This window comes from Pongo pygmaeus, chromosome 7, assembly GCF_028885625.2.
Source record: "Pongo pygmaeus isolate AG05252 chromosome 7, NHGRI_mPonPyg2-v2.0_pri, whole genome shotgun sequence".
Taxonomy (NCBI): domain Eukaryota; kingdom Metazoa; phylum Chordata; class Mammalia; order Primates; family Hominidae; genus Pongo; species Pongo pygmaeus.
The window spans coordinates 65,824,912-65,838,273 of record NC_072380.2 but is presented as its reverse complement, the minus strand read 5'-3'; the positions used below and the strand labels follow the sequence as shown (position 1 = coordinate 65,838,273).

Here is a 13,362-nt window from a genome sequence, read left to right as displayed (position 1 = left end):
TTCGAGCATGGTGCAGGTGGGCCGGCAGTGCTGGGGGACCCAGTGCCCCCTCCACAACTGCTGGCCCAGGTGCTAAGCCCGCGGAGCCCACACCCACCCAGGACTCGCTGTGGCCCGCGAGCAAGGCACACAGCCCCAGTTCCCGTGCACACCTCTCCCTCCACACTTTCCTGCAAGCAGAGGGAGCCGGTTCCGGCCTGGGCCAGCCCAGAGAGGGGCTCCCACAGTGCAGCGGCGGGCTGAAGGGCTCCTCAAGCATTGCCAGAGCGGATGCCAAGACCAAGGAGGTGCTGAGAGTGAGGACTGCTAGCATGTTGTCACCTCTCAACGAGAGTGCAGTAGTGAGGACGACCAGAGTTCACTCTCATTGCCATCTTAGTTTTGGTGGGTTTTGGCTGGCTTCTTTACTGCAACCTGTTTTATTGGCAAGATCTTTATAACCTTTATTTTGCGCTGACCTTCTATCTCATCCTGTGACTTAGAATGCCTTAACCTTCTGGGAATGCATTCCAATAGGTTTCAGCCTTACTTTACTCAGCTCCTATTTAAGATGGAGTTGCTCTGGTTCACACGCCTCTGACACTGGTTACTGTGTGAAAGAAATGGAATGTTGTTTTTTTTACAGCTTCCTTCCCCACCTTACTCTCTAAGGATTGTATCCAGTATGTCCTTTTTTTCTGAGACGGAGTCTCGCTCTGTCACCCAGGCTGGAGTGCAGTGGCGCTATCTCAGCTCACTGCAAGCTCCGCCTCCCGGGTTCATCCCATTCTCCTGCCTCAGCCTCCCAAGTAGCTGGGACTACAGGCACTTGCCACCACGCCCGGCTAATTTTTTTTTTTTTTTTTTTTGTATTTTTAGTAGAGACGGGTTTTCACCATGGTAGCCAGGATGGTCTCAATCTCCTGACCTCGTGATCCACACAACTCGGCCTCCCAAAGTGCTGGGATTACAGGCTTGAGCCACCGCACCTGGCCTCCAGTATGTCCTTCACTGAATTGTAAACTTCTGAAGGTCAGGGCATTTTGGCTTTAAGTGTTTCTATCTTGTGCTCTCTTCCAGATCTTACCATGTATTTGATATGCAACGTATTTGTTGAGTAACTACATTTTAGGCCATAAAGGCACCTGTGCAGAAAAGGGCAGTCTAGTCTCGTGCTTATGTGTCTGGAGTTGGTTCCTTCCGGTGGGTTCATGGTCTCGCTGACTTCAAGAATAAAGCTTGTGGACCTTCGTGGTGAGTGTTAACAGCTTTTTTTTTTTTTTTTTTTTTGAGACGAGGTCTTGCTCTCTCTCCCAAGCTGGAGTGCAGTGGCATGATCTCGGGCCACTGCAAGCTCTGCCTCCCGGGTTCATGCCATTCTCTTGCCCCAGCCTCCCAAGTAGCTGGGACTACACGACCGGCCAATTTTTTTTTTGTATTTTTAGTAGAGACGGGGTTTCACCGTGTTAGGCAGGATGGTCTCGATCACCTGACCTCGTGATCCACCCGCCTCGGCCTTCCCCAAAGTGCTGGGAGTGTTACAGCTCTTAAAGGTGCCACAGACCCAAAGAGTGAGCAGCGGCAGCAAGATTTATTGTGAAGAGTGAAAAAACAAACTTTCCACAGCGTGGAAGGGGACCCAGGGCTGCCGCTGCCAGCTGGGGAAGGGGGAGCATGGCCAGCTTTTATTTCCTTATTTGTCCCGGCCCATGTCCTGCGGATTGGTCCACTTTACAGAACACTGATTAGCCCACTTTACAGGGTACTGATTGGTGCATTTTGCAAACCTCTAGCTAGCCACAAAGCGCTGATTGGTGCATTTTACAATCCTCTTGTAAGACAGAAAAGTTCTCCAAGTCCCCACCCGACCCAGAAGACCAGCTGGCTTTACCTCTCACTTAAATCTGTACTGTGTCAATACCGTACATCAGTAAGTGTTGTCGATCAAGTTAGGGAAGTTGTGGATTTCTGGTGACAAATGTTACCCTTTCCAACTAAACTTTAAAGAAGGTAAGTTGAACCCAAATCTAATACTGCTGTAGCCCCAAACGTTAATACTGCAAAAGCTCCACCAACCTCTCCCAGTCCATCCAGACTTTTACAAATGAATAGACCCTGGCCGCAGGAAACGAAGGAGCACCTGGGGTTAGGTGAATTGGCTCTGGGGCTCATTCTTTTCACTACAGCGCCAGAAAAGCAAAAACCTAAGCCAAAATCTAAGAGACCAGCCCTCAGCCTGCACCTGAGAGCGCATTTCCCCAGCCAGCATCGAGCATGCGCAGGCTGCGTGGTGTGGCGAAAGTGCAGCCTGGTCCGCGCTGCCGCCAGAGCCAATCGGAGGGAGGGAGCCGCCCGGACATTGTGAGGCGCCAAGGGAGGGGCGTCGGGAGAGGGGCAGGGCAGGGCGGACCCTGGACGCGCGGGCGCGCGCGGAAGGTAGCGCGGGGCCGCGTTGGCGCGCACGCGCCTGAGCGTGCGCCCGGTGGGGCCGGCCGGGACTCGCCGCTCGCACGCCCTTGGGCCGCGGCCGGGCGCCCGCTCTTCCTTCCGCTTGCGCTGTGAGCTGAGCCGGTGTATGTGCGGCAATAACATGTCAACCCCGCTGCCCGCCATCGTGCCCGCCGCCCGGAAGGCCACCGCTGCGGTGAGTGGCGTAGGCGTGGGCTCGGAGGGGTCCACTGGGCCGGCCACCGGTGGCTGCCCTTCTCGCGGGGTGGGCGTTGCGGGCGCGTGGCGGCCTGCGGCCGAGGACGCTCCTCCCGGCCCGGGTGGGGTGCGAATGGTCGGCGCGGCCGGGTCCGCGGGGAACGGGGGCAGCCGGGGGGTGGGTCACAGCCGGCGCGAAGGCCAGTCCCCAGCTCCTCCCTGCATTGCGGAGGAAGTGCGGCCCCGGGACCCCCGCGGGCCGGCCTAGGGCACGGCGTCAGCCTCTGCCGCGTGTTTCTGCCTGGTGTGTGGGTGAGGGAAACCTAAGTCCGCCAGGAAATCGCCTTATTGTCACCTCGCACTCTTGTCCTCAATGAAAGAAGTTTGAAGATTGGGTGTCCTACAAGGTCAGACGTACTGTTCTTTAGAAAACTCGTGTATGAAAAGTCAAACTTATTTTTGCCTCCGGAAGCTTGCTTTTGCAATGGAAAAATTCTACAGGATATGTGAGACGTTCCTGATTTGACTTGAAAGAGATAAACTGTTTTTCTTAGAATGTGATAATTTGCATTCAATGTCTAACTGGGACCTCTGAGTGCTACCCCCCCCCCATTCATTATCTCAGGAAATAAAGGGAGAAGTTGATTAGAATTTTTGCCATTTAAAAGAGGTCGATAGAGATTAAGTAGCCGAAGATAGTGTTGTGTAATTCTCTCGTAGGTTTCGTTGCGTTTTCCACCTTAAGCAAAGCTAGTGTGTAACAGTCCTGTGTGGGCTTATTTAGGCATTGCTTATTAATTTTCCTCTTCTCTTATAGGTGATTTTCCTGCATGGATTGGGAGATACTGGGTAGGTACCATTATTATTAATAGTAACAGTAATGAAACTGGGGTCATACAACTTTTGTTTACGCGGTCAAAGGTTTAACGTTTAAGGACGCTAAAATGGTATTTTTAAAAGATTGCCAGTTAATGTATCTTACAGTGCGGTATTTTATGTTTTGAAAACCTTCAGAATTTTACCCTTATCATCGTGAGTTTATTGATTTTTTAACTCTGGTTTCTGGAACATATTAAAATTGCAAATTCCTCATTAGTTGCTTTGGGTATTGGATACCAGAGATCAGTGGAATGTTAGTAGGGACGGTGTGCAATTGAGAGCTTTCCAGACAGTTAAAATTTCAGAGCAAATTGAAGAGAAGAACTAGTTGATTTTGATAAGAGAACTAGTGGCAACATAAGGCATGCAGCATTCTGAATAGAGGGATTAGATGTTCACTCTAATGAGTTGAAAGGCAGGGGAGGCAACTCAAAGATTTATTTGGAGGCTTATCAAACAATTTGTTGTACTAACTGTACTTATTTTTATTTTATTTTTTGTTTGTTTGCTTTTTTCTTTTGTTATTATTTTTAGAGACGGGCTCGCTCTGTCGCCCAGGCTGGAGTGCAGTTGCAGGATCTTAGCTTACTGCAGCTTTGAACTCCTGGGCTCGAGTGATCCTTCAGCCTCAGCCTCTCAAAGCACAGAGATTACAGGCGGGAGCCGCCTGAGCCTGGCCTGTTGTACTAACTTTAGATACATGATTTATCTTTTACTCAAGCTTTTTCTATATTGAGATGTTTTTGTTTTTATATTTAAATCAGTGATAATCTGTGAAACTTAAGCAAAATATGAATGTTGTTTAAAAGTTGCAGAAATAGAGGAAAACTGAAGATAAATAAATTTTGATAAAGTAGCCCTAGAACGACTAAATTTTCTTTAAAATGAACCATTGGGGCCAGGCGTGGTGGCTCACACCTGTAATCCCAGCACTTGGGGAGGCCCAGGTGGGTAGTTCACTTGATGTCAAGAGTTCGACACCAGCTTGGCCAATATGGTGAAACCCCGTCTCTACTAAAAATATAAAAATTAGCCGGGTGTGGTGGTGCATGCCTGTAATCCCAGCTACTAGGGAGGCTGAGACAAGAGAATCACCTGAACCTGGGAGGCAGAGGCTTCAGTGAGCCAAGATTGCACCACTGCACTCCAGCCTGGGCCACAGAGTGAGACTCAAAAAAAAAAAATGCCATTAGGCTAGATTTTTGTTTGTTTGGAGACAGGGTCTGCTGTGTTGCCCTGGCTGGAGTGCAGTGGCATGATCTTGACTCACCGCAAGCTCCACCTTCTGGATTCCTGGTCCTCCCAAGTAGCTGGGACTACAGTTGCTTGCCACCATGCTAGCTAATTTTTGTATTTTTAGTAGAGACAGAGTTTTGCCATGTTGGTCAGGCTGGTCTCAAACTCCTGACCTCAAGTGATCCGCCTGCCTGAGCCTCCCAAAGTGCTGGGATTACAGGTGTGAGCCACCACTTAAAAGTGATTCCTATTTTTTGCCTAATAAGTCGAGTTATGTAATACAAACTTTGTAAGGAGTTACAGAAAAGGTTGCAGCACTCTTTCTGGCAATCCAGTGGTCCTGTGAAAATGATGAACTTATTTTACCAAATGAAACTGGAATAGCAGAATCTCTATTTTGTGGCCAAACCTTTCTTGATGTTGCAAGTCAGGGAGAAGCTTGCTACCCTCTAACTTTGCCAATAACGAGCGCTTCTATGCCTGAATGATTAGTTCAAGCAAAAAAAAACTTCAGTCTAGGCAGATTCCACAGACTGAAGTTAAAAGTGAAAATGGTGAAGACTATTAGGATAAAAAATACCAAGAACATCCATGACATCTTGACCAAAAGTTAAGTTTATATTAAAAAAGTATCCTCCTTTTTAACCTGTTATGATAAAAGAAAAAACAAAGGTCTCCAGTTCTGAAATTATTTGGTGGGATAATGCTAAGGAAAGGCTGACTCTAGATTGGTTCCATGAGTGCATGATGAAACTTTGAACCTGTCAGCCTGACAAGTGGCAATTTAATATTTAAGATACTATAGTCTCCCCTTACCTGCAGTTTTGCTTCCCATGGTTTCAGTTACCCGTGGTTAACTGGTTTGAAAATACTAAATGAAAAATTCCAGAAATAGTTTATAAGTTTAAAATTGTACACCATTCTTTTTTATTTATTTTATTATTATTTTTTGTGATGGAGTCTTGCTCTGTCACCCAGGCTGGAGTGCAGTGGCACAATCTCGGCTCCCTTCAACCTCTGCCGCTCAGATTCAAGTGATTCTCGTGCCTCAACCTCCGGCGTAGCTAGGATTACAGGCGCGTGCTACCACGTCCAGCAAATTTTTTTGTATTTTTAGTAGAGATGGAGTTTCGCCATGTTGGCCAGGCTGGTCTTGAACTCCTGACCTCTGGTGATCCACCCACCTCGGCCTCCCGTAGTGCTGGGATTACAGGCATGAGCCACCACGCCTGGCCTGAATTGTACACCATTCTGAGTATTGTGATGAAATCTCATTCCGTCTCACCCAAGACACGAATCATTCCTTTACCTAGCGTATCCATGCTATATGCATTCACCATCTGGGTTATCGGGTCAACTGTTGTGGTATTGTTTTGCTTTTTTTTTTTTGAGACAGAGTCTCGCTCTGTCACCCAGGCTGGAATGCAGTGACACGATCATGGCTCACTGCAACCTCCGCTCTCCAGGTTCAAGCAACTCTCCTGCCTCAGCCTCCTGAGTAGCTGGGACTACAGGCGTGCACCACCACAGTCGCCTAATTTTTGTATTTTTAGTAGAGACGGGGTTTCATCATGTTGGCCAGGCCAGTCTGGAACTCCTGACCTCAAGCGATCTGCCTGCCTCGGCCTCCCAAAGGGCTGGGAATACAGGCATGAGCCACCTCGCCCAGCCTGTAGTGCTTTTATCCAAATAAGCCTTACATTGCTTAATGATGGCCCCAAAGTGCAAGAGAAGTGATGTTGGCATGTTGTTATAATTGTTTTATTATTGTTAATCTCTTCCTATGCCTAATTTACACATTAAACTTTATCACAAATATTATGTATAGGAAAAAACATAGTATATATAGGGTTTGGTGTTATCCATGGATTCAGGCGTCCACTAGGGGTTTTAGAGCATCCCCCACTGTTTATTTCTGGAATTTTCCATGTAATATTTTCGAACCACAGTTGACTGTGGGCAGCTGAAACCATGGAAAACAAAACTGTGGGTGAGAAGGACTAGGGTATTTTAAACATTATATAATCACAGAAAAGTTATCCCATTAAATTTAACATTTAGTATTATCTAATACATTATGCATTCAACCTTTGCCAGATTGTTCCATTAATATCCTTTATAGCCATCTCCTCCCTAGTCATACATTGTATTTAGTTATCACATCTCTTTAGTCTCTTTTGTCTCTTTTAATCTGGAACAATTCCCTAGATTTTCTTTTGTCTTTCATGACATTGACACTTCTGCAGAGAACAGGCTAGTCCTTTAATTTGGGTTTGTGTATTTACTCATGATTAGATTCAGTTTATGCATTTCTGGTATAAATACCATGTAAACAATATGTCCTATTCATTGCACGCATCAGTAGACTAATGATGCTGAGTCCCTTTATTGTTGTAACTTCGATCATTTGATTAAGGTGATATCTTCCAGGTCTCTACTGAAGTTACTTTCCTTTTGTAATTAAAAAGCAAGTTGCGGGGGGATACTTTGTGACTATGCAAGTTGTTCATCAAGCTTTCACCCAATATTTTTACCATCCATTGATAATTGCTTGAGTTAATCATTTCTACAGTGTGATTTTCCAATTCTGTCGTTCCTTTTTTTTGTCATTCCATTTTGTTTATTAATCTGCTACTCCCCATTTAGTTAGTATGGACTCAGATTTATTTTCTATTTATTTATTTGTTTGTTTATTTTTTGAGACGGAATCTTCGCTCTGTCACCCAGCCAGGCTGGAGTGCAGTGGTACAATCTCGGCTCACTGAACCTCTACCTCCCAGGTTCAAGCAGTTCTCCTGCCTCAGCCTCCCAAGTAGCTAGGACTATAGGTGCGTGCTGCCATGCCCAGCTAATTTTTTTTTTTTTTTTTTGAGACCCTGTCTCACTCTGTTGCCCAGGCTGGAGTGTAGTGGCGTGATCTTGGCTCACTGCAACCTCTGCCTCCTGAGTTCAAGCGATTCTCCTCCCTCAGCCTCATGAGTAGCTGGGATTACAGGCACGCGCCACCACGCCTGGCTAATTTTTTTTGTATTTTTAGTAGAGACGGGGGGGTTTCCCCATGTTGGTCAGGCTGGTCTCGAACTCCTGACCTCGTGATCAGCCCTCCTCGGCCTCCCAAAGTGCTGGGATTACAGGCGTGAGCCACTGTGTCCAGTCAGATTTTTGTATTTTTAGTAGAGACGGGGTTTTGCCATGTTGGCCAAGCTGGTCTCGAACTCCTGACCTCAGGTGATTTGCCCACTTCGGCTTCCCAGTCCCTCCCTGGGATTACAGGCATGAACCACCGTGTCCTGCCTGGGCTCAGATTTATTTAATAGGTTATGTTCTATTCTGTTATGTTTTAAACTTTCTAACTTTTCATTTTAAATAACGTGAAATTTACATAAAAGTTGCAGAAGTAGCATTTATAGTTCCTTATACCTTTCACCCAAATTACCCAATTGTTAATATTTCTGAACTATTAAAGAGTAAGTTGCAGGCGTGTTGCCTCATTACAGCTTAATTCTTCAGTGTACATTTTTAAGTACCAGGACACTACAGTATAACCATCATTAAGAAGTTAACACTGATGGGATACTACGATCTAATCCACCAGCTCCATTCACAGTTCATTGATTTGAGCCAATAATGTCCTTTATCAGTCCAGGATCACATATTGCCTTTACTTATCATTTGTCTTCAGTTTTCTTTATTCTGAAACAGTCCTTGTCTTTCATGACCTTGACACTTTTTCAAGAATACAGGCTGGGTATGGTAATACCAGTGCTTTGAGAAGCTGAGCATGAGAATCGCTTGAGCCCAGCTGTTTGAGACCGGCCTGGGCAACAGCCAGACCCTGTCTCTACCAAAAAAAAAAAAAAAAAAAAAAGTGTAAGCCAGTTACTTTGTAGAATGTCCCTCAGTTTGGGTTTATCTGATGTTTTGTGATTTATGCCTTTTTGACAGGAACACTACAGGGGTGTTGCTGTGTCCATAACAGTGCATCATATTAGGCAGACCTCATGATGATTTTGTTTTTACTGATGTTGTGTTTTATCACTTGGTTAAGATGGTGTCTGCCAGGTTTCTCCACATTAAAATAATAAGTATAACATGAAATATTTAAAATATTGAATATGTAGTTAAAATATTAAAAAATATTTTGTGGGGAGATACCTTGATATTATAACATATTCTTGATCCCCACCATATGTTCACCCATGGATTTAGCACCCATTAATGATTATTGCCAGAATCTATTGTTGTGGTAGTTGCCAAATATCTTATGATATTTAAATATTTAAAGTTAAAATATGGTCTTTTAGTTAAATTTCCTTTGTTCTGGCCAGGTGCAGTGGCTCATACCTGTAATTCCAGCACTTTGGGAGGCTGAGGCAGGAGGATCATCTTAGGTCAGTAGTTCAGTACCAGCCTGGCCAACATGACGAAACCTCGTCTCTGCTAAAAATACAAAAACTAGCTGGACAGGATGGTGCACGCCTGTTGTCCCATCTACTTGGGAGCTGGAGGTTGCAGTGAGCCGAGATGGCGCCACTGCCCTCCAGCCTAGGCGACAGTGAGACTCAGTCTCAAAAAAAAAAAAATTCCTTTATTCTGGATTTATTCTTTAGCAGTCTACTGTGGGGTAGAGCTTTCCTTTCTCCTTTATTTATTACGTATGTACATACTCATTTGTTTCAAAATTTTAAATCAGTACAGACTCTTGGATTCCTGTTGTATTCAGAGGATAACAATCAAGTTATTTATTTTGATGCTCAAATTGTCCTTTAGTTGGCCACAGTAACCCTTTTAAGCTGGTACTCAGTGTCTTTTGGACATATCCTCATTCTTATTTGATCACTTCCTCACTTTATCGTACAAGATTTTTTCTAGGATTGTCTTATATGTTTCCTGCTCTAGTCCTGGACTCAGCCATTTTTCCAAGAACCCTGGTTCCTTTTAGTAGACAGTGAGATCTGGGTGCTATGTGTGCTCCCAGATCTAGACCCTTGCAGTGGACAGAGCTAAGAATATATGCACATACATACATATATACACACATATCAGTTTTAGTATTTATAAGTATTCAAAATCTTGAGTTTATGATGATTCCTCCAATTGCAGCCCAGCACCACAGGGTTTATTATAGCCTTCTCCCTTTCCGTATTTGTAATTCTGTGAGGAACCTGACTTCTGTTCTTGGGGGGTTCTGGCCAACAGTGCAACTCTGGAGTGCCCCCCTCCAGTTGCACCAGGTCACAGCTATACTTCATTCATGGGACCTCTCCCCATCTGCTGAATATCACACCTGAAAGCTCAGTTCCAATTAAGGGGAAACGGGGAGGAGGAAAGGCCTGGTGGAAAGCTTGGTTCTCTTCATGTGCCCCCCCTCCCTGCTACTCCCCAGCCCCGATGTATTCCAGGAATTATTTATTTGTATTACCAGTCCCTGTGACATTTCCTAGGCCAAGGAGATTATAAAAGTATAGAGAAGAATGTTTGAAAGATAAAAGAAGTGGTTGACTGGATCAGATTTTACTAGATTTTACTGAGAGGTCAAACAAGGTGAGGATTTAAAATAAATTGGCAACATGGATATGTTTTGTGACCATAATAAGTTTGCAAGTCTTCCTATAATCAAGAACTGTTCATAATAGAATTATAGAATGTGATTTGGAGATCATTTAATTACAAGGAATAGAAAACTCTTCAACTAGCTTAAACAAAAATTAGAATTTGTGGAAGGATAGAAGGACAGCCCACTGGCATATAAAGTCCATGAAGGCAAAGGTTTCCTTAATAAACTTTCATTAAGATAAAATTCACGTACCATAAAATTTACCTGAGCACAGGGATTTTTTGTGTTTTGTTTAAATTAATACTGTATTCCCAGTGCTAGAATAGTATAGGACATGTAATAGCACTAAGTATTTGTTGGACAAATAAATGAATAAATAAGGAATTAAAGGGCGAGACATACGAGGAGCATCAATCATCACATGTATTAGTTCCCTAAGGCTGCCATTATAAATAACCACAAACTAGATGGATTAAAAACAACAGAAATTCATTCTCACAGTTAAACAGGCCAAAAGTCCAAAACCAAGCTGTCAGCAGGGCCACATACATTCTCTCTAACGGAAGATCCGTCCTTGCCTGTTCAGTTTCTGATAACTCTCGGCTTTCCTTGGCCTCAGGCACCATACCCCCAACCTCTGCCTCTGTCTTCATGTGACCTTTGCTGTGTTTCTGTCCTCCCCTCCTCTTAGGAGGACACCAGTTATTGGATTTAGGGCTCACCCTAATCAAGTGTGATCTCAACCCTTAACTAAGGAAATCTGCAAAGAGCCTATTTTTAAATAAAGTCACATTCCGAGGTTTCAGGTGGATGTGAATTTGGGGGGAACACTGTTCAACTACACCATTATTCTCACTACCTTTGCCTGGTCTTATGGTCTCTCACTTGCTTCTTTCTGTAGATTTGCATAATTCTCAGTGCGGACACACTCGTGTTATCCAAAAGTGAACGATCCTAGCTCTGACTTATATCAACCCTACTTCTGGTGTTCAGTCAAGAATCTGATCTGTCTTAGGTCATTTTTTTTCTTGTCTAGTTAGTTGGTAACACTGATTGGGACTGATACGAGAGTTCATAAGAATAATGTGCTACATGAATGGGGATGGGGATGAGTGGTGTTTCTTGTACAAATCCAGACAGAATCTCTGACTTTTTAAAAAGTTCTACACCCATATTACTACAGGATAATGAACAAATGGAAATAATGCTTTAGTTACTCTGCAGTCTTTTTTTTTTTTTTTTTTTTTGAGACAGTCTCACTCTGTCGCTCAGGCTGGAGTTCGGTGGCACAGTCTCGGCTCACTCTGCCTCCCAGGTTCAAGCAATTCTCCTGCCTCAGCCTCTGAAGTAGCTGGGATTACAGGCGCCCACCTCCATGCCCGGATAATTGTTGTATTTTTAGTAGAGATGGGGTTTCACCATGTTGTCCAGGCTGGTCCCAAACTCCTGGCTGCAGGTGATCCGCCCACCTTGGACTCCCAAAATGCTGGGATTACAGGTATGAACCACTGCGCCTGGCCTCTGTAGTCCTTTTTAAAAGATCACAATTGAGAAACAGATTGGAGTCAATTTGTAATATTTTGGGGGGTATGTGCTGAAATTCACTTTTTGGACTCTTAGAAACCTTGTGTGTACATGTCTGTGTTTTGTTTTCCTTTTTTCTAACAATAAAATGAAATATATTCTGATTAATCTAGGATTCCGAATATTAGATTCTGCTTAATTGAAGCTTTGTGTAGAATTATTATTATTATATTTTTTGAGACAGGGTCTCGCTCTGTCACCCAGGCTACAGTGCAGTGGTGTGGTCATGGCTTACTGCAGCCTTGATCTCCCCGGCCCAAGCAATCCTTCCACCTCAGCCTCCCAGGTAGCTGGGATGACGGGTGCATGTCACCACACAGGGCCTGATTTTGTTTTGTTTTGTTTTTAAGTAGAGACAGGGTCTCATGTTGCCTAGGCTGGTCTCAAACTCCTGAGCTCAAGCAGTCTGTCCACCTTGGCTTCCCAAAGTGCTGGCATTACAGGTGTGAGCCACTACACCCAGCCAGAATTCTTAAATCTTGAGTTTTTCATTGTCATTGAAAATTATCAAAAGAGTTGGATATAGCTTGGCCATCCTTTTTATATTAATATGATTGGAGTCAGTTTTTTATAACCTGTATAGACCTTTGAATCATCCAGTACATCTAGCTCCTGCTTATGGATGGGAAAACTGAGAACTAGAAAGGCATGATTCTCATACTATAGCATGCATCAAAATCACCTAAAAGACTTGATTCTTGGGCCCCATTGCCAGTTTCTGATTGAGTGGGTCTGGAATGAGACCCAGGAATTTGTCTGCATGCCTCTTCTTTATTCTTTCTTCCTCCTCTTCCTTCTCCTCTTCTTCTTCGCCTCCTCCTCCTCCTTCTCTTTCTCTGTCTCCTCCTTCTCCTCCTCCTCCTCCTCCATCTTCTCTTCCCCCTCCTTCTCTTCCTTCTTTCTCCTTCTCCTCCTTCTTCTCTTCCTTCTTTCTCCTGCTCCTCCTCCTCCTCTTCCTTTCTCCTCCTCCTCCTCCCCACTTCGACAGGGTCCTCCTCCACCGCCGCCTCTGCTTCTTCCATCTCCTCTGCCGCTGCTGCCTCCCCCCCACCCCTCCTCCTTCTTGCTTCGACAGGGTCTCTCACTCTGTTGCCCAGGCTGGAGTGCAGTGGTGTGAACACAGCTCACTGCAGCCTTGACCTCCTGGGTTCAGCCTCCCAAGTGGCTGGGAGTACAGCTGCATGCCACCAAGCCTGGCTATTTTTTAAAGTTTTTGTAGAGATGAGGGTCTTAGTATGTTGCCCAGGTTAGTCTAACTCCTGGGCTCAAGCTGTCTTCCCATCTGGGCCTCGCAAAGTGCTGGGATTATAGGCATGAGCCACTGTGCCTGGCCAGAATTTGCATTTCTAACAAGTTCTCATTGGATACTTACAGTACAGGTCTGGGGATCACACTTCTGAGAGCCACCAGACTGACAGAACTGTCTGAGGCCACACTTTTAGATAGTGGCTGAGTGGGGACTAGAACCCAAGATTCCTATT

At 44.8% G+C, this 13,362-nt stretch overlaps 1 protein-coding gene across 6 annotated transcripts in view; it reads left to right on the top strand.

Annotated features, from left to right (window-relative positions):
- The first annotated feature begins 2,364 nt into the window (after nt 1-2,364).
- Nucleotides 2,365-13,362, top strand: part of LYPLA1 (lysophospholipase 1) — a 57,977-nt gene continuing 46,979 nt past the window's right edge. The window contains exons 1-2 of one of the 6 annotated variants that reach the window (XM_054497701.2): nt 2,365-2,623; nt 3,443-3,474. In XM_054497701.2, the coding sequence (XP_054353676.1) occupies nt 2,555-2,623; nt 3,443-3,474 (101 nt within the window). In that variant the 5' untranslated portion in view covers nt 2,365-2,554. Of the gene's footprint in view, nt 2,624-3,442; nt 3,475-9,102; nt 9,132-13,362 lie in introns of those variants that run through there. The other 5 variants (XM_063668780.1, XM_063668781.1, XM_054497702.2 and 2 more) reach the window with 5 other exon arrangements.